The sequence below is a fragment of the Spea bombifrons genome, chromosome 1 (genome assembly GCF_027358695.1).
Source record: "Spea bombifrons isolate aSpeBom1 chromosome 1, aSpeBom1.2.pri, whole genome shotgun sequence".
In the NCBI taxonomy this organism is placed as follows: domain Eukaryota; kingdom Metazoa; phylum Chordata; class Amphibia; order Anura; family Pelobatidae; genus Spea; species Spea bombifrons.
Window position 1 is genome coordinate 162,516,639 of NC_071087.1, and position 25,437 is coordinate 162,542,075.

At 46.7% G+C, this 25,437-nt stretch overlaps 2 protein-coding genes across 4 annotated transcripts in view; both read left to right on the plus strand.

Annotated features, from left to right (window-relative positions):
- TPGS2 (tubulin polyglutamylase complex subunit 2) overlaps positions 1-25,437 on the plus strand; it is a 320,830-nt gene that overhangs the window by 274,683 nt on the left and 20,710 nt on the right. The window lies entirely within an intron of this gene.
- On the plus strand, positions 504-17,896 carry DNAJB5 (DnaJ heat shock protein family (Hsp40) member B5). Of its 3 annotated transcripts, XM_053448341.1 has the most exons (5): positions 512-528; positions 10,508-10,739; positions 12,459-12,707; positions 14,094-14,695; positions 17,460-17,896. In XM_053448341.1, the coding sequence occupies exons 2-5, from the start codon at positions 10,604-10,606 to the stop codon at positions 17,691-17,693; spliced, it is 1,221 nt and encodes a 406-aa protein (XP_053304316.1). In that variant the 5' UTR covers positions 512-528; positions 10,508-10,603; the 3' UTR covers positions 17,694-17,896. The 3 variants fall into 3 exon arrangements, with proteins under 3 accessions (XP_053304327.1, XP_053304316.1, XP_053304337.1); XM_053448352.1 differs by lacking the exon at positions 10,508-10,739 and having other exon boundaries at positions 504-528; XM_053448362.1 differs by lacking the exon at positions 512-528 and having other exon boundaries at positions 10,630-10,699.

A 25,437-nucleotide genomic window follows, 5' to 3' on the forward strand; every position in this document is an offset into this window, starting at 1 on the left:
ATAAATCTATAAATACATCGATTAGTAACTGCTCCAGAGCGCCTATATAACATTGGTACAGACTAGGCTGTAATGGCGGCTGCTGCCAGCAGAGGGCAGCCGCTATCACCAGGAAGCAACATCTCCTGTTATGTCCATGTCTGCGGCAGCCATCCGGTGTTAGCACTGCCAGAACCTGCCAACCATTCTGTTCCGCCCACTCGAAGTTACCCACTCAGAAGCAAGGACCCCCCACTGTTCCACCCAATCACGACGGAGGTGGTGAGAGTCTAATGGAACGCTTTTTGAATTAAATTGCTGTAACCCCGCCCAGCTAGAGCGCAGAGTAGGCGGTGCTATTTTCATCGAAGCCTGCACTCATTGGCTTACGCCCCCTCCTGGTACCCTATAGGAAAAAGATAGTGGTGAGCGGGCGCGGCCGAGCCGCTTGCGGGGGCGGGTTCCCCGTGACGTCACGCAGCGGCTAGTTGCCGGCTCTCGCTCTGAGTTCTGCTTCAGTTGGTGCTGAAGAAGCCGGGCGGCGGACTGGTGAGAGCAGAACGCTGTGCGCATGCGCCGGACCATTGACTAGCGGGGCTGCCCTTATTTGCATAATAATAACCCCTAATTACCACGTGTGGGAAGGACAGGGGGGTTATTAGAAGGCGGCTGACCGCGAAGGGGGTCCCCACATCACCTGTCATTAGTACCTGTCCCCTCAGGGTGAGTGACCGCTGTCACCCGTAATGTTAATGTGGGGCAGACAGGGCCTTAATTATGGGTTAATATATTTGGGGAGTTTGTTACATCGTTGCTACAGTGGCTAGTGTTTCCTATTTGTTATGTTTCTGTCACACTTGTTGTCATTAGCCATTTTAATTAATTTTTTTTGTCTAATTTTGTTATTTTGTTATTATTATTAGTTTAATATTCCCAGAAAGTGCTACATTGTATTTTAATCGCTGTGGTCCAAGTTCTGGGGGTAATGGGGTTTGTGGGGTATATCGTGATATATTGGGGGGTTGAAATGGTCGTGGGGCGCTATTACTATTGCTAATGGGGCGTGAGGGCTCCAGCCTGGGTGTGCTGGCCTGGTGTGTTTAGGGTAACCGGGCAGATCCAACAATATTAAGCTGTTTGTGCGGTTGTACTGGGCAGCGAAAGGTTAAAATGGCAAGGACACGGGGTAAATGGTCGGAAATTTGGGTCTGTGCCAGCCGCGTGTCACCAGAGCCCGGTGTGGCTTTAACCCCTTGATGCCATTTGCACATTGGTTATTGCATTAACTCTGTATATGCCGGTTTGGATGCCCTATCCATGGCACAGCGCGAGAGCCCGAAGCCCAAAGCGATTCCCTGATAGAGATAACATGTTTGGTTTATTCCGCCCCGTCGGGTGCAGTCGTCCGGGCGGCTGCCATCATTTTGTCTGTAAGGTCATTTTTGAAAATGTTTTTTTAGCTCTGAGCACCGGGGAACGGGGGGCGACAGAAGGGGCTTCTGTCCTGGCGGAGCCCCGCGCATGCGCTCCTGCCCGGCGATGTCCTCACCGGCGGGTTCATGGCTGGTAACGTGACTGGCAGCTCCATTGATAGTAATCGCAGGGATATACCAAGCGCAGGGTGCCTATGAATCGGTGCCCGCTGAACAGAAAGCGCCCGCGTCTCCCCCTCCTGCCCCTCTCGGGGTATGTAATGGCGTGTTCCTGGATATTTAGAGTGGGCGCGTTTCCCGGCATCCGTCCCCCCTCTCCATCCGATTCCTTTTCGCATGTTAAACGGCATAGAGTCATGGAGTCCTGACAAAGACGGGAGCGATGGGGAGGCGTGGGCAGAAGACAAGGTTATGATGTCATGTTTTTAACCCCTTTCGTGTCGGCACTCCCAGGAATGCAGTTACCCCTGGTCTACCGCTCGACTCCTCTTTGATCCGACCCCCCGGCGGGTGGTAAACTGCTTGCTGGCGCGGTACTGAACTGTCGGTCGCCTGCTGTCCTTGGAAATGTGGAGAAGACAGCCTGCTGTAGCGTAGACCTTTCCAAGCAACCTGTCCTCCAGCTGGTTCAGACATGTTGCGGACCCTAATGTTCTTCATAGACCCTGGCGCTCTCCAGATTGGAGAGATGGCACGTGGCAGTCACAGCTTGGCACAGATGACCCTCTCTGATGAGTGGCGGATCCTGGCATGCACTGCGGTGCATTATGAGGATGCGAATGAATGGTGCAGTCCGTCGCTGGAGAAGTGTCCGTCTTTTCCAGCCTTCCTGATCTTCTGGGATGGGAATGCGCTTTCCTTCCCCTGGGAATTTCCATATTTCATGAGCCCTGGCGGCTGGGAGTTGTGGTCTCGTGGCAGGAATGCTGGTTGATGCTATAGGCTATTAACCCTTTAATAGGCCATTTAATATGCCATTGTAGCGACTAAATGCTTCTTATAACGGTCGTTATGGAAACCGTGACTTGTCAGGAGATGAAGATATTCTGGATGGAGTCACCTGTATTCAAGCAGGGATCCCAGCTGTGCTTCTGTCTTGGTCGGGTGTGTTTGCAGGTTCATATACATGACCGTCCTGGAGAGTTAACTGTTTCAGTGCCCGACCAACACGCCGGAGCGTGGAATTGACACTAAAGGTCATGGACCATGCCTTAAATTTTTATTGGAGGCAGGAAGGGGGCGAGTTTTTTCCTTCTACTCCCGGAATCCGTGTTAACCCCTTCAGGCATCGGCACACATGATCTGCCCCCCCCATATCATTCCTCTTTAGACCCCCCTGAAGCCTCCCTTGCACCCCATAAGATTTGGACCCCCTTAATGTAGGGTAGCGTTTGCGGAGATACCCCGTTCCGTTCTCGTTTGTGGACGGGTCGTAGCCGGCCCCCATCAGGCATGACTCACAGCCGTCGTTACACATCCAAGGAAAATGCCATTCTTTGCCCCTAACGGCTGCTTCGATGCCCCTGCGCTTCCTTTTTTGGTTGCCCCTGGAGCTTGTGACCATGCGTGACTCGGCCGCTCGCTGACATGCGGAGCTGGCGTTCCGAGAATAAACCGGTTCTACGATCCCGCTAATTAAAAACTCCATTAAAAAGAAAAAAAGCCACCAGACCAGTAATTCCTCCCCATTAACTATTAAATGGAGCGGCACCTACGCCTTAATAGCTTTCACGCCGCTTTTGTGGTCTGGCTCATCTGCGTCGCGTCTCTCTGACATCCTGAAGGACCGGCGAGCATATCTGTGTTAACTATTTAAGGCTGTTTTAACGGCGAGCGAGTGGTTTTATGAACCATTCTTATAGAAACAGTGACTGGTCAGGAGGTGAAGATGTTCTGAATGGAGTCACCTGTGTTCAAGCAGGGATCCCAGCTGTGATAAAGCAGGGAGAAAAGCACCAATCGGGATTCTCAGATATCATTAAATCAGAGGAGGATACGAAGAAGTCGGCTCCAGGCTGTGTGACCCGAGAATCTGCCCCATTCACCGTGAGAATCTGCCCCATTCACCCCGAGAATCTCCCCCATTCCCCCAAAGACCAGAAAATAAATCATCAGAGTCTGCCCAATTGCCCTGAGGGCAAAAACCCTAAGACTCAGGGGGGGCAAACTCTGACGGGTCCCTGGTGTGTGTTTGTCACCCAGACACCCCCCCCATTGGGGGCAAATATTGATCCCTGATGTGGGGATCTTGGCATTTTTGATGTTAATTTCCACCTCCCAGCTGGGCGGCTGATTCACGCGTCTAATTATATCTGTTCTTGGAGAGAAAGGCGCTGGTTTTCTGCTGAACGCGTCCGTCCGGCCCGTCTCTGTCTGCAAACACAGTGGATGTGATATAAGTGCAGAGGATTTCGTCCACCCCATACATCGCCCTCCCCCCCCGTCCACTTAAAGCGTTATTAAAGCGTGACTCGTTATAAATAGCCTCCCGTCACCAACAACTGGAATACGGCAGAGAGCGCAGCGCGTGGATCGGCCGAGCAGGGGCCGTGCAGGGGCCGCACACAGCTGGCTGACAAATGCTTGAGAAATTCCAGGAATTGCCCAAGAACGGGGTGGGTGTTTTGTCAGCTGTGGGTAAGAGGTAGACGGTCTTAAACATAGAACCCGCCGGCAGATCGGCCCCATTCGGCCCGTCCTGTCTGCCTCTCTAATCAGTTGTTGGTCTTGTCTTAGATTCAGGAGCCGTATGTCTATCCCATTACCCTCACTGTATTACCCACTAGCACTTCTACTGGGAGGCTGATCCACTTGTCTACCACCCCTTGTGACAACTAGAAGCTTTTACTTAACCAGTGTCAAGCCAGAGCGTCAAAGAACTAACTTGCTAACCCTTGGAGCGCTGGAGAAATGTGTGCAACGCCAAGGCACCCTTCCGGAGCAAAATGATAAATGTACCGCAATCAACGGGAACATTCCGCTGGTTTCCATGGTGACTGCTTGGTAATATTCTACCAGAATTGCTCTTTATAAATGATACCCCTGGGGTTATGATGCCCCCCTTGCCTTCCCCCGATGCCCCCACTGGCCGCGGCCATCGTTAACCTGGGGCAAAAGGAGCAGTAACCCGGATTATTTTAGGGGCTCGCGGCACCCGTCCCCGGGGTCCCCTCAGCATCCACAGATAACATGTGAAGGCTGGAGAGAGACGTCCCGTCCTATTGTACAGCGCTGCAGAATATGATGGCGCTATATATAACTAAATCTAATAAACAATCCAAAATGTGCAAGCAGGGGCCACACGCGAGGTGCGCGGGGGTCCCAGAAGTCCGTATTTACTATCGCTCACCGCCCACCCGACGGAGCATTCCCAGTAGGGCTGCAACCAACGATTATTTTCATGAAATGTTATCTGGGAGGGCGCTGTGATCCGGGGGGCTCGGCGGTCTTTATCTGCTTATTATGCAGATTACTCACCACGATTCCAGCCTCCGAGTATTCATTTCATGTTAATTATAATATCAGTCTGCGGAATATTCAGCCGGTCGGCTCCTTTTTAAATCATTCCCTGTAACAGATGTCGCTGAAATACAAAAAGGGAGGAAATAGAATCTTGGAGACCAAAAGTTCCATATTTTTTTTTTTTTTGTTAAATGTATCCGTTCTGAGAGTATATAATAAATATATAATATATATATAATAATTACATGAAAGCAAGGGAGATGAGTGCATGTAATGCGATATTGTGGGGTGGCTCAACGAATGGCTGGTGAACAAAATAAGTTACCAACCGTTATTTTGGAGGAACTTGGGTAATTATTCCCTTTTATTATGTAATTTAACCCGTATAATGTAGAGAATAATAAAAAAGCCGCAGCCCTGTCCACACACCGAGCCAAACTACCCTGATACCCTGACCTATGGCCCAAATAAGAACAGCAATTGTAGATGGGAATCACATAGACACAGAACCTGCCAGCAGATCGGCCCCATCCGGCCCCCGTCTAGTCGCCCGTTTCTCCTGCTTTAAAGACTCAAACCTTAATCAGTCGTTGGACTCGTCTATCCTTTGGATGATTAAGTCTCCTCGCTGTATTGGCCTCTACCACTTCTGCTGAGAGGCTATTCCACTTATCTACCACAGCAGGTCATGGACTTAACACGTTGGGAATCTGTATATCCCGTCGCTCGGCTCTGCCCCGGGCCATGTCTTTCTCATACGTTTCTTGGTCATTTCCCTTTTCAGGAGAACACAGTATAACTGGAAGCCGAGCGAGGGGTTAACGCTGTCTCGCCTTGTGGCCGGCGCTCTCTTTATGTATCAGAGCGACTGTCTCTTGGTTAAATGAGTTGAGTGTAGCCTCGGCCATTGCGTTTAACGACTGGCAGTCCCTTCAAGAGACGGAACCGATCGGACCCTCAAAAGAACGAGGGAGAGACGTGATTGGTCGGAATCGTGAATGTGACGTGTGGCGCCATTTAAAGTTTGACGCTGCTTGGTCTATTCGCAGGGGGTCCCCGTGTCTGGAAGACCACCACCGCAGGCACTCCGTGGTTTGCACAGGGTTATAATTTTTGGGATAAGGAATTTTTTTGTGGATTTAGGGAGCGTCCGGGGTATGAATAATCGCGCTGTTGTCTGTTTTCCCCTTTTTTATGATGCTTTTATGTGAATATACAGCAGGCCGCCCTCTGTATAGAACATCAGGTCAGAGGTCAGCTTGTGGCATCCGACTCCCGGCACCCGATAGCTCTCTGATATTTTTTCTCTGTCTAAAAATTGTGCTGAACCTGATCGCGCAGGTTGGCTTCCCCCCAAACACAATAAATCCCCAATCCGCTGAGCTCGTCTTTTCCGTTTATTCTGGTGGCCTCTCTGTTGTGTGCCGTCTGCTGAGTCCGGGGTATGAAAGTGATTTCCCCAAACCCTGTCGGGGCCAGAAATCTCTTCTCCCACTCAAGTATTCCAGAACATTCTAAACTACTGAAGGAGGAGAGCGATGGCTACACGGGAACACAGCGATTCACATTGAAAAAAGACCCAAATCCATTTGCTTCCTCCAGAAGAACCAAAACCCCCAAATTCCAATTATAGCTCGAGAAAGGGGGGGAAATACCTTCCTGACTCCAAAATGGCCTCTGATTCCTCACTAGATACACAAACTATAACTAATCCCATCCACATTATATATATATATATATATATATATATATATATATATATATATATATATATATATATATATATATATATATTACCCTTTATATCCCTGTATATTCCTCATATTATATATTATATACTCTCCCCCCGTATAACTAATCCCGTCCTTATAACCCGTTATATCCTGTATATTCCTCATATATATTATATACTCTCCGGCCGGATAACTAATCCCGTCCTTATAACCCGTTATATCCCTGTAAATTCCTCATATTATATATTATATACTCTCCGGCCGTATAACTAATCCCGTCCTTATAACCCGTTATATCCTGTATATTCCTCATATTATTTATTATATACTCTCTATCCATATAACTAATCCCGTCCTTATAACCCGTTATATCCCTGTATATTCCTCATATTATATATTATATACTCTCCCCCGTATAACTAATCCCGTCCTTATAACCCGTTATATCCTGTATATTCCTCATATTATATATTATATACTCTCCACCATATAACTAATCCCGTCCTTATAACCCGTTATATCCTGTATATTCCTCATATTATATATTATATACTCTCCGGCCCATATAACTAATCCCGTCCTTATAACCCGTTATATCCTGTATATTCCTCATATTATATATTATATACTCTCCAGCCGTATAACTAATCCCGTCCCTATAACCCGTTATATCCCTGTATATTCCTCATGTTATATATTATACACTCTCCGGCCGTATAACTAATCCCGTCCTTATAACCCGTTATATACTGTATATTCCTCATATTATATATTATATACTCTCCACCATATAACTAATCCCGTCCTTATAACCCGTTATATCCTGTATATTCCTCATATTATATATTATACACTCTCCGGCCGTATAACTAATCCCGTCCTTATAACCCGTTATATACTGTATATTCCTCATATTATATATTATATACTCTCCACCATATAACTAATCCCGTCCTTATAACCCGTTATATCCTGTATATTCCTCATATTATATATTATATACTCTCCGGCCGTATAACTAATCCCGTCCTTATAACCCGTTATATCCCTGTATATTCCTCATATTATATATTATATACTCTCCAGCCGTATAACTAATCCCGTCCTTATAACCCGTTATATACTGTATATTCCTCATATTATATATTATATACTCTCCACCATATAACTAATCCCGTCCTTATAACCCGTTATATCCTGTATATTCCTCATATTATATATTATACACTCTCCGGCCGTATAACTAATCCCGTCTTTATAACCCGTTATATCCCTGTATATTCCTCATATTATATATTATATACTCTCCTCCCGTATAACTAATCCCGTCCTTATAACCCGTTATATCCTGTATATTCCTCATATTATATATTATATACTCTCCCCGTATAACTAATCCCATCCTTATAACCCGTTATATCCTGTATATTCCTCATATTATATATTATATACTCTCCGGCCGTATAACTAATCCCGTCCTTATAACCCGTTATATCCTGTATATTCCTCATATTATCTATTATATACTCTCCCCGTATAACTAATCCCGTCCTTATAACCCGTTATATCCCTGTATATTCCTCATATTATATATTATATACTCTCCCCGTATTACTAATCCCATCCTTATAACCCGTTATATCCTGTATATTCCTCATATTATATATTATATACTCTCCCCCCGTATAACTAATCCCGTCCTTATAACCTGTTATATCCCTGTATATTCCTCATATTATATATTATATACTCTCCGGCCGTATATCTAATCCCGTCCTTATAACCCGTTATATATCCCTGTATATTCCTCATAGTATATATTATATACTCTCCGGCCGTATAACTAACCCCGTCCTTATAACCCGTTATATCCCTGTATATTCCTCATATTATATATTATATACTCTCCGGCCGTATAACTAATCCCGTCCTTATAACCCGTTATATCCTGTATATTCCTCATATTATATACTCTCCGGCCGTATAACTAATCCCGTCCTTATAACCCGTTATATCCTGTATATTCCTCATATTATATATTATATACTCTCCGGCCGTATAACTAATCCCGTCCTTATAACCCGTTATATCCTGTATATTCCTCATATTATATATTATATACTCTCCCCCCGTATAACTAATCCCGTCCTAATAACCCGTTATATCCTGTATATTCCTCATATTATATATTATATACTCTCCGGCCGTATAACTAATCCCGTCCTTATAACCCGTTATATCCCTGTATATTCCTCATATTATATATTATATACTCTCCCCCCCCGCATAACTAATCCCGTCCTTATAACCCGTTATATCCCTGTATATTCCTCATATTATATATTATATACTCTCCCCCGTATAACTAATCCCGTCCTTATAACCCGTTATATCCTGTATATTCCTCATATTATATATTATATACTCTCCCCCCGTATAACTAATCCCATCCTTATAACCCGTTATATCCTGTATATTCCTCATATTATATATTATATACTCTCCCCCCGTATAACTAATCCCGTCCTTATAACCCGTTATATCCTGTATATTCCTCATATTATATATTATATACTCTCCGGCCGTATAACTAATCCCGTCCTTATAACCCGTTATATCCTGTATATTCCTCATATTATATATTATATACTCTCCGGCCGTATAACTAATCCCGTCCTTATAACCAGTTATATCCCTGTATATTCCTCATATTATATATTATATACTCTCCGGCCGTATAACTAATCCCGTCCTTATAACCAGTTATATCCCTGTATATTCCTCATATTATATATTATATACACTCTCCGGCCGTATAACTAATCCCGTCCTTATAACCCTGAACGAACGTGACATCCGAGAGTGTCTGGGTCTCTGTACTTTCTGTAGATTCCGTCTGACCCGAGGTGTTTATATTCTTTTTAAAATAAATATTTGAATATGCAGAAAATATTGCGTTAAAAACTATCAGTGTTGTACATCTTGTTTTCTTCTTTTTTTTTATTGCATAATATAATATAACGTGTCGTATGTTCAGGCTAAACTCTGTTACTTTGTATCATTCCTTGTGTTTTCATGTTGCAGGAAGAATCGCACTGCATGTCCCTTCATTTTTTGGGTTATCTGTCACACTCATTGATCAATCTCATGCTTTTGCTTCTTTTCTGTCAAACATCCGGCGCGGCCTCCATTCCATTCTTCGTTTCTCGTGCTTTCTGGATCTTGACGTAACGATCGCATCAAAAGCTGGGCGAGGAGTTGGCTGCAATCTTTATCCGCAGTAAACACCAGGGAGATCTCGGTCTTCTTGGTCCCAGAAATCCTCGGTCCTTGCGTAGTTCAAATTATTTTAACATTTAGAGTTTGCCACCTAAAAGCCCTTTTAGTCTCGGATACACGTTAATGGCTTTTTACATTTTTAGCCCAAGTAACACAGTAACGACGCGCTCTTTGTTACCCTGCGCAGAACAATTAGAAACGTTTGCTCTTAATATGGAACTTTCTCGAGTCCAGGAGACTTCCTACGAGCCGGATCTCCTGGCAGAAGTTAAGGGAAAGTCAGGAGGAACGTTCTTCTACTTGGTTGATCTCCAGGTCCTACCTGGTTTTATTCATCAAAAATCAAACAAAAACTTTGACTTGGAGGTCAGAAGACCCCCTTAGACAGTCCCTGCGTCATAGAGGAAGAAGGCGCCTATGTGAATGTAGCCTCCATCGCATCACTTTCATTTTGTTTCATCTCCGCTGTCTATGTAAAGGGCCGGCCTGGCTGTCACATCCCCGTCCGTGTGTCGTCGTCACTGGCGCTTCATTACTGGGGGGGGCGGAATGGGAATGTGAGAGGTGGACTCACGTGGCCTGCTTGTTGTCTCGCCCCTCTGCTTTCTCCCCCCCCCATAGATCTATGAGTAAGATTTAGGAGGAAACGTCCGCTTCTGCCGCTCCGGAGGAAAAAAAGCTTCCGTCCCGAGTCGCCAAGCCTGGAGCACACAAGTCATGTTCAAGTGTGAAACCAGGCAAAGAGCGGGCAACGACTTCATCAAGTCTATCGGAGACGGCGCGGCAGAAAAGCGTAGGACCACCGTTTTCAGAGTGGGTATTACCTTAGGCATCCTATCTGCTCATTTCGGGGGTAGGTATACTTCTGGGGTTCATTGAGTCGTGCATGCCGTGTCTTGTGATCGTGCTGTGGTGATCGTGTGGTTGTCCAAGTCAACGTCTTCTGGAAGCTGGCCACCAAGTCATCACCTTTCGTGTTCTAATTCATTGGCCGCGATCGATAAACAGAATCTTAAATCGTGCGACGTTAATCATTCTGACCTAAAGCTCCCCAAAGAACCCCAGCTTTTACCCCCCAGCGTAGGTCGATGAGACTTGGTTAGGTCCAGATCTTCTCGTACCAGCGCTGGAGTCCCGCTCCAGGATCACGCAGCGCGTTACCGTGTGGCGCTCTGAGAGGTCTCCTTCTTTAATATAATTTCCTACCCACCCGTGAAACTATTTAATGCTGATCTCATGGGGGAGTTTTGGAGTGATTCACTCTTACTCACCCGTCTCTAAAAAGAATAGATCTTCCTTACAGGAGCCTCTCCTAAATCGGGCATCTCGCAGCCCCAAACCCAGCGAAGGCGACGGATATTTTCCTAAACTAATAAAAGTGATCGATAAAAGAGGAAAAACAATATAATTTCACCCCTTTAACCCCTTGGATTCAGCAGTTTCATGTTCCCAAATGTGGTTATAATCCAAGCAAAGCTCTCCGTATTACTCGTAGTCTCTCCATGAAGCTACAACCTGCCGGCAGATCGTCCCCATCCGGCCCTCGTCTAGTCTGCCCGTTTCTCCTGCTGTAAAGACTCAAACTTTAATCAGTCGTTGGTCTCGTCTTAGATTCAGGAGCCGTATGTCTATCCCATGCATGTTTATTACCCTCTACCACCTCTGCTGGGAGGCTGTACCACTCAGTAAAGTAAAACTTCCTTCTGACCTCTGACCCCCTAGTTTTAGATTATGGTCTCTTGTTCTAAAACGTCTCCTCCTTTGTAATACGGGTTGCATGGATTATGAGATCTGTTGCTTTCCATAGAATCTTTGCGTTACTCTATAGAGACGTTCCATGGCGTGATGTATCCGGCCTGCGGGTCGCTGAGGGATCATGCGCGATCGGGGCGGTGTGTGCGCGGTGGTCTTTTGTAAATGTTGAATCGGACTGGAATAGAGATGACTCTTTGGTGAATCTTGGCTGCGGGGTTATTTTCGGTTGTTTACTCGCCCGCAGTTTCGCCCCTTAGTGAATATCTTTTTAATGTCGGTCTTATTTAGGGATCGGAGCCGCTCGCTGCGCCTCGCGGAACTCCATCTTAGGGGGCGAGCGTTATTAAACGCGGACTGACTCAAGAGCTTGATACTCTCTGTAAATAGCAGCAGGAGTTTAGGTGTTAATGAGCGTCTCAGCCAGATGGCAATAAGGTGACTTGCCCCCCCCCCCGCGTGGCTATTTTGGGCTGGCTCTGAAAGCCCCCCCCTCCATGACACCCTGATTGGCCAATACTTGTTATGAAATGAAATACGGTTTCCGTGACCATCGCACCGCGTTCCCGTTTGTATGTCCCGACGTCTCAGCGTGTTGTTCGAGGATTCCGGATAAGATTACTCAAGATCGCGCATGATCGAAGGAGCTGTAAATGTGTTTGGGGGGTGGGGGCCGGACTTTTTAATATATTTCTGGCATAAAAAGAGGGATTTTGTGTTTTTTGTTATGCTTAAATTGAAGATAGCTAATAAAATGAAGGTTAGCGTGTGTGTGTGTGTGCGCCTGCGTCTTAATAACCAGCTCTCTTTTTCACCCCAGGGGCGAGGATTCTCGATCAGAAACCTCACACGGTGGAAATGGGGAAGGACTATTACAAGATCTTGGGCATCCCGAACGGGGCAAACGAGGATGAGATCAAGAAGGCCTATCGAAAAATGGCGCTTAAATACCACCCGGACAAGAACAAGGACGCCAACGCCGAGGACAAGTTCAAGGAGATCGCCGAGGCCTACGACGTTCTCAGTGACCCCAAAAAGAGGGCTGTGTACGACCAGTACGGGGAGGAAGGTGAGGAGAGCCGGGGGGGTTAATAATTGGCTTCCGCGGTTATCCCCGACGACCGTGAAAGTTGGCAGAACCTGCGCGTTATCGACCTCCGATGGCGGAATCTTGTTTATTTCCACGAGGGGAGAATGCTAGATTTAGACTCGTTTCCAGGGTGGGCTGTTGGTGGCGACATCCATTCATATGGCCGGGTACATGCGCGACATCGCAGAGATGAGAGATTTTGGGTCCCTAGCGCTATAGTTTTGGAATGTAACAAAGTAAAATCCATACTTTTAATAGAAAAGGGGGAATTCCATTCATAATCCTGTGATGTAACTTAACCCACTCCCTTCGGCCCTTTTCGTGCCGGAGCCATCAATCAGGCATTGAAAGGGTCCAATTAAGGTTTTTATATATATATATTTTTTTTTTATTATCATTATTTTTTTTTTTATGTATTTATTATTGGTGGTGTTTTGGCCGGATTGGGTGCAGCGGAAGCTCCCGATCCGTAGGTCACGGCTGGCGGGTAACCGGAAAGTATCCGCAGATTGCGTGATTTCCATCTTTCCTCAGAGATTCAGCGTCAAAAAGATAAAGAAATAAATGGCCAGATTCTGGGTTTGTTATGAAACATACATGAAAGGGTTAAGCCCCACGGGATGATGGGGTTCTCGTTGCCGGGTTCCTGGCCCAGAAGGAACTTGCGCGTTGCTCGTTCTGCTCTCGGGTTATTAATATCCTCCGGGGCTCCTCTAAACCGGACTTATTTGTACAAAACGGCGGCTCTGTTTATTCTGAAAGGGGCGCCGAGCCAGGATCCAGGTGCAGGAGAGAACGTTCTATACCCTCGGGTTCTGGAACGTTCCGAGCTGCGGGAGATACATGTTTGCATTTCCATTTAAAGCGGCAGCAACAATTTAACTTAAATCCCATTGTTTGCCTCTTCCTTACGTTTCTCCTGCTGTAACGACTCAAACCTTAATCAGCCATCGGCCTCGTCTTAGATTCAGGAGCCGTATGTCTATCCCATGCATGTCTAATACCCTCACTGTATTACCCTCTACCACCTCTGCTGGGAGGCTGTTCCACTTATCCACCTCTCTTTTATTAAAGTAAACTGTCTAGAATTATGGCAAGCTATTAGAAAGCTTAAAGTGCCGTTAGCATAAGGGGAGGACGTAGAGAATTTATCTCCTGCGAGCTTAGTTGCTGGGGTGCAGGGAGAGAGACGCTCGGTTATTAAATGGTCCTAAAGAGTATCGAGCTGTCAAAAAATTACTCCTATAAAAAAAAAAACACATTTTATTCTGCATGATGAAAAAAACAGACAGGAAAGGGTTAAAGGTAAATTCTAATTACCCCGTGAATGTATTATTTTAACCCGATGCGTCTGTCTTCCCGCAGGTCTGAAGACGGGTGGAGGGTCGTCTGGTAACACCGGGAGCTCCTTCCATTACACGTTCCACGGGGACCCCCACGCCACGTTCGCGTCGTTCTTCGGCGGTTCGAACCCCTTCGACATCTTCTTCGGCTCCAGCCGCTCCCGGATGCACAACGGCTTCGACCACGAAGACATGGACATCGACGACGACGACGACGACCCCTTCGGGGGCTTTGGACGCTTTGGCTTCAACGGCGTGAACGGGCTTCACCGGCGGCACGGCGATCAGCTCCACTCCCGCCGGAAGGTGCAGGACCCCCCCGTGGTGCACGAGCTGAAGGTCTCCCTGGAGGAGATCTTCCACGGCTGCACCAAGCGCATGAAGATCACGCGGCGGAGGCTCAACCCGGACGGAAGGTCGCTGAGAACTGAGGACAAGATCCTCAACGTGGTCATCAAGAAAGGCTGGAAGGAAGGGACCAAGATCACCTTCCCCAAGGAGGGCGACGCCACGTCCGACAACATCCCGGCAGACATCGTGTTTCTACTGAAGGATAAACCTCATGCCCACTTCAAGCGGGACGGCTCCAACGTGATCTACACCGCCAAGATCGCACTCAAAGAGGTGAGTGCAGCACTCGCTGAGCTTTGCTGGATGTCTCCAACTTAGAATGATCATGCAGGGGTAGGGATGAGTGGGTCCAAGAGAGCATTTCTCCCAGACTGGAACCTTTTTATATCATACGGATCCTGCCCAATTCCGCCCCGATACGTGGTTACTGATAAACTGCTTGTCCTCCTGACGTGTCGAGGAAGCCGACGGTTTGGCCTCTTCTCGCTGCTTTCTTTGGACGCTCCGGTGGGCTTTCTTTATCAGTCTCCTGGCCCCCGTGCTTGGACACTTATAGCTTTCAGAGGGTGGATTAGTGGCCGTTACCGGGGTGTCCAGACCCCCCATATGGTGGAGTTAAACGCCCCCCCCCCCAGAGTCCTGGGTTGAAGCAGCCGCAGTCTCTTCTCAGTTAGCGAGTGAGCCCGTGATACGTCACCTAGGGGTGGGGGCTGCATGTCCGCTCCATACACCGCCTGCCCGCCAGCCTCGCCCCATTCAAGCAGTGGCACCACCTGTGTGCAAGCAGGAGTATTCATGTAGACAGAGATTGGAGGTTAAAGGCTAATTGGAGTCACTGAGAACTCGGGGGGGGGGGGGGTTATTTTGGGTGGGATACTTTGTTTCCATGGTGGGCATTCAGGGCTTTGATACAGTAGCCGTGCGGGACTCCGTTACGCAGCCCGGACCCCCGCTCCCTGCGGTCACAAGATGTTTATTATGAGGAGTATTCCTGATAATCTTCTTCCCGTCCGCGCTGCTTTCCGCTGCCTCGTTCTCCGCGATGACCTTTCCTCGCTTCCACCTGGTAGATTCGGAGAGAATTTCCATCGCAGCTATTTAAAGCCGGGGGTATTTTTATCCCGAGCTGCGGAGAGTCACGCATTGGAGGGGGCGCACACGGCGACACGCGGGGCCCATAGGCACGGCTTCTAATAAATAAATTAAAAAAACCCAGAGCAGCACTGCCTGCAGAGAGCAGAAAGCTGAGAGTGATAGGATTGAGACGCCAATGAAAGGGTTAATGGCCGTTAAAGGCCGTTTATGGAGCGCGGTGGCCAGGAATGGAAGTAACCGCATCGTGCATTACAGTTCTGTACGTTACGTGTGTCCGTATATGGTGTTTACTGCGGGAGCAGCCGTTTTAACTTCCTGTCCGCCGGGTCTGCATCATTATTCCTCCCCATTAAACAGTTTTCTGTCTCTTTGACAGCCTTAACAAAAAGGATTCCATATTAAAGAACTGAGTACCTTAACAATATAAAAAGACTTCAGGAGAAGCTGCAGCTCCATGCCTCCTCTGTGGTCGAACAATTCTTACTGCTGATTGGCTGTTTGAAGCAGGCAGTAAGCAGCCAAAAAGGCTTCCACTGAAGTCGGTGGGAACCCTTGCCGCGGATGGGCGCACCTCTGGGAAAGTGGCTTAGCGAGGGGGCAAGGCTTGCCACAATTACAGGCGGGAATAGCCCCAGGTTGGTGGGTTAGTGGGGCGGGGAGTGGGCGTGTCTAAACACTGCTCCCACGAGACAGAGACAGAGCATGGGGCCCCGGAGGACTAGAGAGACCCCATATTATTCCCAGTAAAATCAACAAACAATACTAGGGACAATAAATCAGGACTGTCCTGTGACATCCAGGACTGTTGGCAAGTATGCAATGGCTCATGTTGAATTCATTGCTGCTTTTAAACATGGAGAAGAATATTTAATATTTAATGAACTCTCTAAACTTCAAGGTTTCGTTTTTTTCCTGGTATCAGAAAGGGGCTGGAATATATTTTTTTCTTCCGAATGCCTGCTGGTGAATCAAGGTCGACAGGCATTACTGGCACTCAGGGGGTTAAAGATAAAGCATGGGACGCGCATGCGCTCCGTGTGCCAGTGAGTGTTTCCCAGGGGGTTAGAGAGGCGCTGAGTGCCTGAATTAGCCGCTCGATCACTTCCAGGAATAGTCCGGACGGAAAACTCCAGAAATTTCTCTTTTAATCACCTGGGGGGGGTAATCCTGGAAGGGGACCCGGAGTCTGCCCCAAACGCACCGATTTTAACCTGAATTCCAAAAAAAAAACATGAAAAAAATCCATATTTAATAATGCGACTCATTTTACATCCTGGAGTTTACTAGATGAGCCAAAAGGTTCTAATCCACCCCAAAGAAATCTTTTTGTTTATACATTAAAACACACAAATACCGGGTCGGAATTATTGGGAATTTTACAAACAGATCAGAAATTATGGATTATGGATCAAAACAGTAATTCTAGTGCAAAAAGTGCTATCGCTGTAGCGTGTTCTTGCTGATTGGACCAGTCCATTAGTTGCCATGGTGATTAAACCACTTTGCCTCGTTATGTCGGATCTGAATGCTGTGCTTCTTTTGTGCATCAATTATAGAGAAATAAATCAATGCCGCGTTATTACAATGCAGATTTGTAAATGGACGTTTCTGTTTGTATTGTATTGAAAATACCCAAATATCTCTAGCTTTACTTTACTGAGAAAATCTTAGATAAGTGGAACAGCCTCCCAGCAGAGGTGGTAGAGGGCAATACAGTGAGGGTATTAAACATGCATGGGATAGACATACGGCTCCTGAATCTAAGACGAGACCAACGACTGATTAAGGTTTGATTCTCTACAGAAAGCAGGAAAATTGGGCAGGCTGCAGGGGGCCGTATGGGGCCGATCTGCCGGGTGTTTTTTTATGTGTGTGCATGGCGTGTATTCGGCTCAGAGTTGTCGTTATGAGAGGCTGTAACGTGTCGTCTCTCTCTTCCCAGGCCTTGTGCGGCTGCACTGTGAACATTCCCACCATCGACGGCCGCGTCATCCCGCTGCCCTGTAGCGATGTCATCAAGCCGGGCACCGTGAAGAGATTGCGGGGCGAGGGGCTACCCTTCCCCAAAGTGCCTAATCAGCGGGGCGACCTAATTGTGGAGTTTCAAATACGGTTCCCGGACAGAATACCCCAACCGACTCGCGAACTCCTCAAACAGCACCTCCCCTGCTCGTAGTACCCTCCATGGACAGCTGGGGGCGCCAGAGGCCAAGCAATACGTCACAAACCCGTGCCAAGACTCCACGACTTCTACCCCGATCCGTTGTCTCCTCGCTCCACGTGCATTCTATGCAGAGGTCCCCCAAGCCCGAGTACACAGGGGCCGCTCCCACGGCCTGTGCCCCATCCTTGCGTTTTCAGGTCACCGCCACGATAAAGGGGACACGGAACCTTTTGTGTTCGCCCGTCGCGTCTCCCTTCCAGAACCTCCATGTGTTTTTAGGCTGTACCGGCAGTGCAGGGGTTAAAACCGGACATCTTTTTAGTCTCTTAATTTATAGTAAATATATATATATATAGATAAATGAACTTTTTTCAGCCGTTACCGTTTGTAAGACGCGCCCCTCCGGGCACTTTTTTAACCCCTTGAGTGCCAGTCGTGGGGGGGGGCTGTGGCCGCTTTGATTTGCACACGCCTTCGGCCCTCGGTGGGCTGTCTCCGTTTTTAACCGTAGCTTCAAAAGACAGGAACTTTTTGTTGTAAATGACTTTTCAAGGAATGTTTTTTAAAAATAAAAGAAAATAAACAAATTTGTAAATATAATTTAAAAACGACCGGCAAATTTTAACATTTCTACACTAAACAGAAATAAAACTTTAGGATCCTGGATATCGCCTCCTGTTTTATCTGAGTGTGTGTTTTCTGCGCATGTCAACGGAAGGAGTTAATGTTCCTGGGGCACATCAATAGTACAGAGAGGGTACATAATGCAAATTCCCCTCCATTACCCATGATCCCTCCAGCAGGCGGCATCAGGATCCTCCCATCAGCCCAAGCAGGAAGTTATAAACCACTTCTTGTTCCTGTGCTCTTCCTTGCATCAGCCCAAGCAGGAAGTTTGAAGCCGCTTCCTGTTCTCTGCCTGTGTCAGCCCAAGCAGGAAGCTGGAAGTCGCTTTCTGTTCTCTCCCTGCATCAGCCCAAGCAGGAAGTTGGAAGCTGCTTCCTGTTCTCTCCCTGTGACAGCCCAAGCAGGAAGTTGGAAGTCGCTTCCTGTTCTCTCCCTGCATCAGCCCAAGCAGGAAGTTGGAAGCTGCTTCCTGTTCTCTGCCTGCGTCAGCCCAAGCAGGAAGTTGGAAGTCGCTTCCTGTTCTCTCCCTGCGACAGCCCAAGCAGGAAGTTGGAAGCCGCTTCCTGTTCTCTCCCCGCATTGTTTTAGCGGATGTCGCATAACCCTCTAGTAACGCTATTATTACAAATATCTCTGGACGAGGGGGGGATTTAAACTGTGATGGTGGCTCCCGCGTACAGCACAACAAGGGTTAATGGGGGATTTTATGTAAATATTTAATTTAAAATGACTGATTATGGGGCAGGGGTAAGATTTACGATTGGAGATAATCTGTGATAGGATCGTTCCAATTCCAAATGTAAAGAAACCGGAAACATTTCGTTTAGATCCGTAAATGTCAAAATGTTTCATAACAGTCACTATGGAAACCATCACTCGTCAGGAGGTCAAGATCTGCTGAAGGGAGTCACCTGTATTCAAGCAGGGATTCCAGCTGTGATGAAGCAGGGAGAAAAGCACCAATCGGGTTGCTCGGATGTCATTAAATCAGAGAATATGAAGGAGTCGGCTCCAGGCGGTGTGACCCAAAGAATCTGCCTGATTCACCCCGAGAATCAGCCCGATTCACCCCGAGGATCTGCCCCAATAACCCCGAGACCCTGAGAATCTGCCCCATTCACCCCGACACCCTAAGAATCTGCCCCATTCACCCCGAAAATCTGCCCCATTCACCCCGACACCCTAAGAATCTGTCCCATTCACCCTGAGAATCTGCCCCATTCACCCTGCGACTGGGGTAAAAACCCTGAAACTATGGAGCAGGCCCTGACCGTTTATAGTTCTGACCCTGTATATTCTGACACCGGCTCTTGGCTCTGCGCGTTTACCTCAAGGACTTAAAAGCCCTTAACCCTTTACATGTTAACTATTTCTATCCTGGAAGGCTGCTTGGTGGCCCGGGGGCTCCTATTATGTAAAGTAATAGAGGGCCGTGCAGGCAGGATGACGGCCGCCGGGCCGCCCGTACCTCAGGCCTCTTCATCGTCTCTGACTCTCAGCAGGCGGCCGTAGATAGAGCTGAACGGGCGAGAGGCAGCGACGCGCTTCTTCCACCCTCTTTAAAAACACCACAGATGATTAAAAACAGACTAAGTCCCGCCAAGCAGCGCCTCACGCTAACACCAGACGCGGCTACCGCCTGCAAACCGCGCTCCGGCCGCGCCAGGAACCAACGATTATCATAAATATTTCAAATAAAAAGGTTCTTTAAAAACAAATTTTAGTCTCCACAGAACACATTTTATTGTCCCCAAAATGCATGTATCTCCCCTCAATATGTCCCCCATTATTAGTATTGCAGGGAGGTCCGCACCGGGAGCCGCTCATCAGGGGGCCTGTTAGCGCAGACCCCCGATCCTGCTCCCGTGCGGTGCGCGCGGCAACTGTGAAGCCACGCCCACCGCCTTCCGCACTCTCTGCACCGGAAGGACGGGACACAGAAGAAGAAGAAGAGCCAAGAGGAAGAACGAAGAGGAGGAGGAAAAGTGACAGAGGAAAGGTAAGAAAACATTCAGTGAGAGTGGATTAGGAAGTGTGTGAGAGTGATGGGTGTTATGCTGCAGTTTTGTTGATTTTGTTGTTGTTGATTTTTTTGTCCAATTTTGGTCCAACCACACTTTTATTAAAAGTAAGTAACACCAAAATTGGACAGAAAAATGTAATGCTAATATTAATATATATATATAATACTTCAATTTAATGAAAGTGTTTTTGTTTTTAAAGGTGTGGGGGGTTCACTTTTGGTTTCAACCAAGTGAATGCAGAATTTTCCATTTTGGTCCAGAATTTTAATTTCGGTGCATCCCTGCTATATACTAAGCAAGTCACTGAAGTGGTAAGCCTACACCGCATCAATGTTTGGCTTAGTATTTAGTGATAGGGGTTATGCTGCATTATTGTCAATGTCTGGCTCAATCTATAGTGATAGGTGTAATGCTGCACCACCGTCATAGTGTGCCTCATTATATAGTGATAGGCGTTATGCTGCACCACCGTCAATGTGTGCATCATTATGTAGTGATAGGTGATATGCTGTACCACCGTAAATGCGTGCCTCAGTATATAGTGACAGGTGTTACGCTGCACCACCGTCAATGCATGCCCTCAGTATATAGTGACAGGTGTTATGCTGTACCACCGTCAATGCGTGCCTCAGTATATAGTGATAGGTGTTATGCTGTACCACCGTCAATGCGTGCCTCAGTATATAGTGACAGGTGTTATGCTGTACCACCGTCAATGCGTGCCTCAGTATATAGTGATAGGTGTTATGCTGTACCACCGTCAATGCGTGCCTCAGTGTATAGTGATAAGTGTAATGCTGTAACACCGTCAATGTTTGCCTCGGTATATAGTGATAGGTGTTATGCTGTACCACCGTCAATGCGTGCCTCAGTGTATAGTGATAAGTGTTATGCTGTACCACTGTCAATGTCTGCCTCGGTATATAGTGATAACATTTATGTTGTACCCCCGCCAAATACTCTAGGTATGCCCCTGTTGCAGACAGACATTTCTGTAAATCTCCCCTGTGTCCTGATCACCCAAATCTCTGTATCCCACCCTCTCCCACGCTACAGAGCGTCATCTCCCACCAGACCTTTTATTCCTCGTATTAGATTGAAAATACAATTCTCAAAAATCGTGCAGTGTTTTAAACCAATTGTATTTTTTTTTTGCCCCCCATAATATAAAGTTTTCAGGCAGCTGCATATCAGCCATTTGTATGATTCTCGCTCTGTTATCTGATCCCCGATCTACCAACCCCCCCGACTCCTTATCATACTGCCTGTGGGGAACAATGGAATGTCTCAGTCTAAATCACCGGCCCTGACACTGTGACCGATGAAAGTCTAAGACAGAACGGACTTTGTTGCCATAAAGCATCAGCTCAGTGCGGTGTTTGAGCCGGGAAAGTCACCCAAAATATCACATGACTGACAGCAACGGCGGCTGCAGATAAAGGGAGTTAAACCCCCCCCAGGTTTTTGTCACCAACCGACATTACTGTATACAGCGCTGGGGTTATATTACTGTATATAGCGCTGGGGGTTATATTACTGTATACAGCGCTGGGGGTTATATTACTGTATACAGCGCTGGGGGTTATATTACTGTATATAGCGCTGGGGGGGTATATTACTGTATACAGCTCTGTGGGGTTATATTACTGTATACAGCGCTGGGGGTTATATTACTGTATACAGCGCTGGGGTTATATTACTGTATACAGCGCTGGGGGTTATATTACTGTATACAGCTCTGGGGGGGTATATTACTGTATACAGCGCTGGGGGGTTATATTACTGTATACAGTGCTGGGGGTTATATTACTGTATACAGCGCTGGGGGTTATATTACTGTATACAGCGCTGGGGGTTATATTACTGTATACAGCTCTGGGGTTTATATTACTGTATACAGCGCTGGGGGGTTATATTACTGTATACAGCGCTGGGGTTATATTACTGTATATAGCGCTGGGGGGGTATATTACTGTATACAGCTCTGGGGGGGTATATTACTGTATACAGCGCTGGGGGGTTATATTACTGTATACAGCGCTGGGGGATTATATTACTGTATACAGCGCTGGGGGGTTATTACTGTATACAGTGCTGGGGGGTTATATTACTGTATACAGCGCTGCGGGTTATATTACTGTAAACAGCGCTGGGGGTTATATTACTGTATACAGCGCTGGGGGTTATATTACTGTATACAGCGCTGGGGGTTATATTACTGTATACAGCGCTGGGGGTTATATTACTTTATACAGTGCTGGGGTTATATTACTGTATATAGCGCTGGGGGGTTATATTACTGTATACAGCGCTGGGGGGTTATATTACTGTATACAGCGCTGGGGGGTTATATTACTGTATACAGCGCTGGGGGTTATATTACTGTATACAGCGCTGGGGGTTATATTACTGTATACAGTGCTGGGGTTATATTACTGTATACAGCGCTGCGGGTTATATTACTGTATACAGCGCTGGGGGGTTATATTACTGTATACAGCGCTGGGGGTTATATTACTGTATACAGCGCTAGGGGTTATATTACTGTATACAGTGCTGGGGTTATATTACTGTATACAGCGCTGGGGGTTATATTACTGTATACAGCGCTGGGGGGTTATATTACTGTATACAGTGCTGGGGTTATATTACTGTATACAGCACAGGGGGGTTATATTACTGTATACAGCGCAGGGGGGTTATATTACTGTATACAGCGCTGGGGGTTATATTACTGTATACAGTGCTGGGGGGTTATATTACTGTATACAGCGCTGGGGGTTATATTACTGTATACAGTGCTGGGGGGTTATATTACTGTATACAGCGCTGGGGGTTATATTACTGTATACAGCGCTGGGGGTTATATTACTGTATACAGCGCTGGGGGGTTATATTACTGTATACAGCGCTGGGGGTTATATTACTGTATACAGCGCTGGGGGTTATATTACTGTATACAGCGCTGGGGGTTATATTACTGTATACAGCGCTGGGGGTTATTACTGTATACAGCGCTGGGGGTTATATTACTGTATACAGCGCTGGGGGTTATATTACTGTATACAGCGCTGGGGGTTATATTACTGTATACAGCGTGGGGGGTTATATTATTGTATACAGCGCTGGGGGTTATATTACTGTATACAGCGCTGGGGGGTTATATTACTGTATACAGCGCTGGGGGGTATATTACTGTATACAGCGCTGGGGGGTTATATTACTGTATACAGCGCTGGGGGGATATATTACTGTATACAGTGCTGGGGGGTTATATTACTGTATACAGCGCTGGGGGGGTTATATTACTGTATACAGCGCTGGGGGGTTATATTACTGTATACAGCGCTGGGGGTTATATTACTGTATACAGTGCTGGGGGTTATATTACTGTATACAGCGCTGGGGGGATATATTACTGTATATAGTGCTGGGGGGTTATATTACTGTATACAGCGCTGGGGGGGTTATATTACTGTATACAGCGCTGGGGGGGTTATATTACTGTATACAGCGCTGGGGGGTTATATTACTGTATACAGCGCTGGGGGTTATATTACTGTATACAGTGCTGGGGGGGTTATATTACTGTATACAGCGCTGTGGGTTATATTACTGTATACAGCGCTGGGGGTTATATTACTGTATACAGCGCTGGGGGTTATATTACTGTATACAGCGCTGGGGGTTATATTACTGTATACAGTGCTGGGGGGTTATATTACTGTATACAGTGCTGGGGGGTTATATTACTGTATACAGCGCTGGGGGGATATATTACTGTATACAGTGCTGGGGGGTTATATTACTGTATACAGCGCTGGGGGGGTTATATTACTGTATACAGCGCTGGGGGGGTTATATTACTGTATACAGCGCTGGGGGGTTATATTACTGTATACAGCGCTGGGGGTTATATTACTGTATACAGTGCTGGGGGGGTTATATTACTGTATACAGCGCTGGGGGTTATATTACTGTATACAGCGCTGGGGGTTATATTACTGTATACAGCGCTGAGGGGTTATATTACTGCATACAGCGCTGGGGGTTATATTACTGTATACAGCGCTGTGGGTTATATTACTGTATACAGCGCTGGGGGTTATATTACTGTATACAGCGCTGGGGGTTATATTACTGTATACAGCGCTGGGGGTTATATTACTGTATACAGTGCTGGGGGGTTATATTACTGTATACAGTGCTGGGGGGTTATATTACTGTATACAGCGCTGGGGGGTATATTACTGTATACAGCGCTGGGGGGTTATATTACTGTATACAGCGCTGGGGGGATATATTACTGTATACAGTGCTGGGGGGTTATATTACTGTATACAGCGCTGGGGGTTATATTACTGTATACAGCGCTGGGGGGATATATTACTGTATACAGTGCTGGGGGGTTATATAACTGTATACAGCGCTGGGGGGTTATATTACTGTATACAGTGCTGGGGGGGTTATATTACTGTATACAGCGCTGGGGGTTATATTACTGTATACAGCGCTGTGGGTTATATTACTGTATACAGCGCTGGGGGTTATATTACTGTATACAGCGCTGGGGGTTATATTACTGTGTACAGCGCTGGGGGTTATATTACTGTATACAGTGCTGGGGGGTTATATTACTGTATACAGTGCTGGGGGGTTATATTACTGTATACAGCGCTGGGGGGTATATTACTGTATACAGCGCTGGGGGTTATATTACTGTATACAGTGCTGGGGGGTTATATTACTGTATACAGCGCTGGGGGTTATATTACTGTATACAGTGCTGGGGGGTTATATTACTGTATACAGCGCTGGGGGGATATATTACTGTATACAGTGCTGGGGGGTTATATTACTGTATACAGCGCTGGGGGTTATATTACTGTATACAGCGCTGGGGGTTATATTACTGTATACAGCGCTGGGGGTTATATTACTGTATACAGTGCTGGGGGTTATATTACTGTATACAGCGCTGGGGGGATATATTACTGTATACAGTGCTGGGGATTTATATAACTGTATACAGCGCTGGGGAGTTATATTACTGTATACAGTGCTGGGGGGGTTATATTACTGTATACAGCGCTGGGGGTTATATT

Excerpts from the sequence above, each read along its gene's own strand:
- DNAJB5 (XM_053448341.1), top strand. The coding sequence starts at position 10,604 with ATGTTCAAGTGTGAAACCAGGCAAAGAGCGGGCAACGACTTCATCAAG. Across the intron at positions 12,708-14,093 it reads CGACCAGTACGGGGAGGAAG|GTCTGAAGACGGGTGGAGGG; the intron begins GTGAGGAGAGCC and ends GTCTTCCCGCAG. Across the intron at positions 14,696-17,459 it reads CCAAGATCGCACTCAAAGAG|GCCTTGTGCGGCTGCACTGT; the intron begins GTGAGTGCAGCA and ends CTCTCTTCCCAG.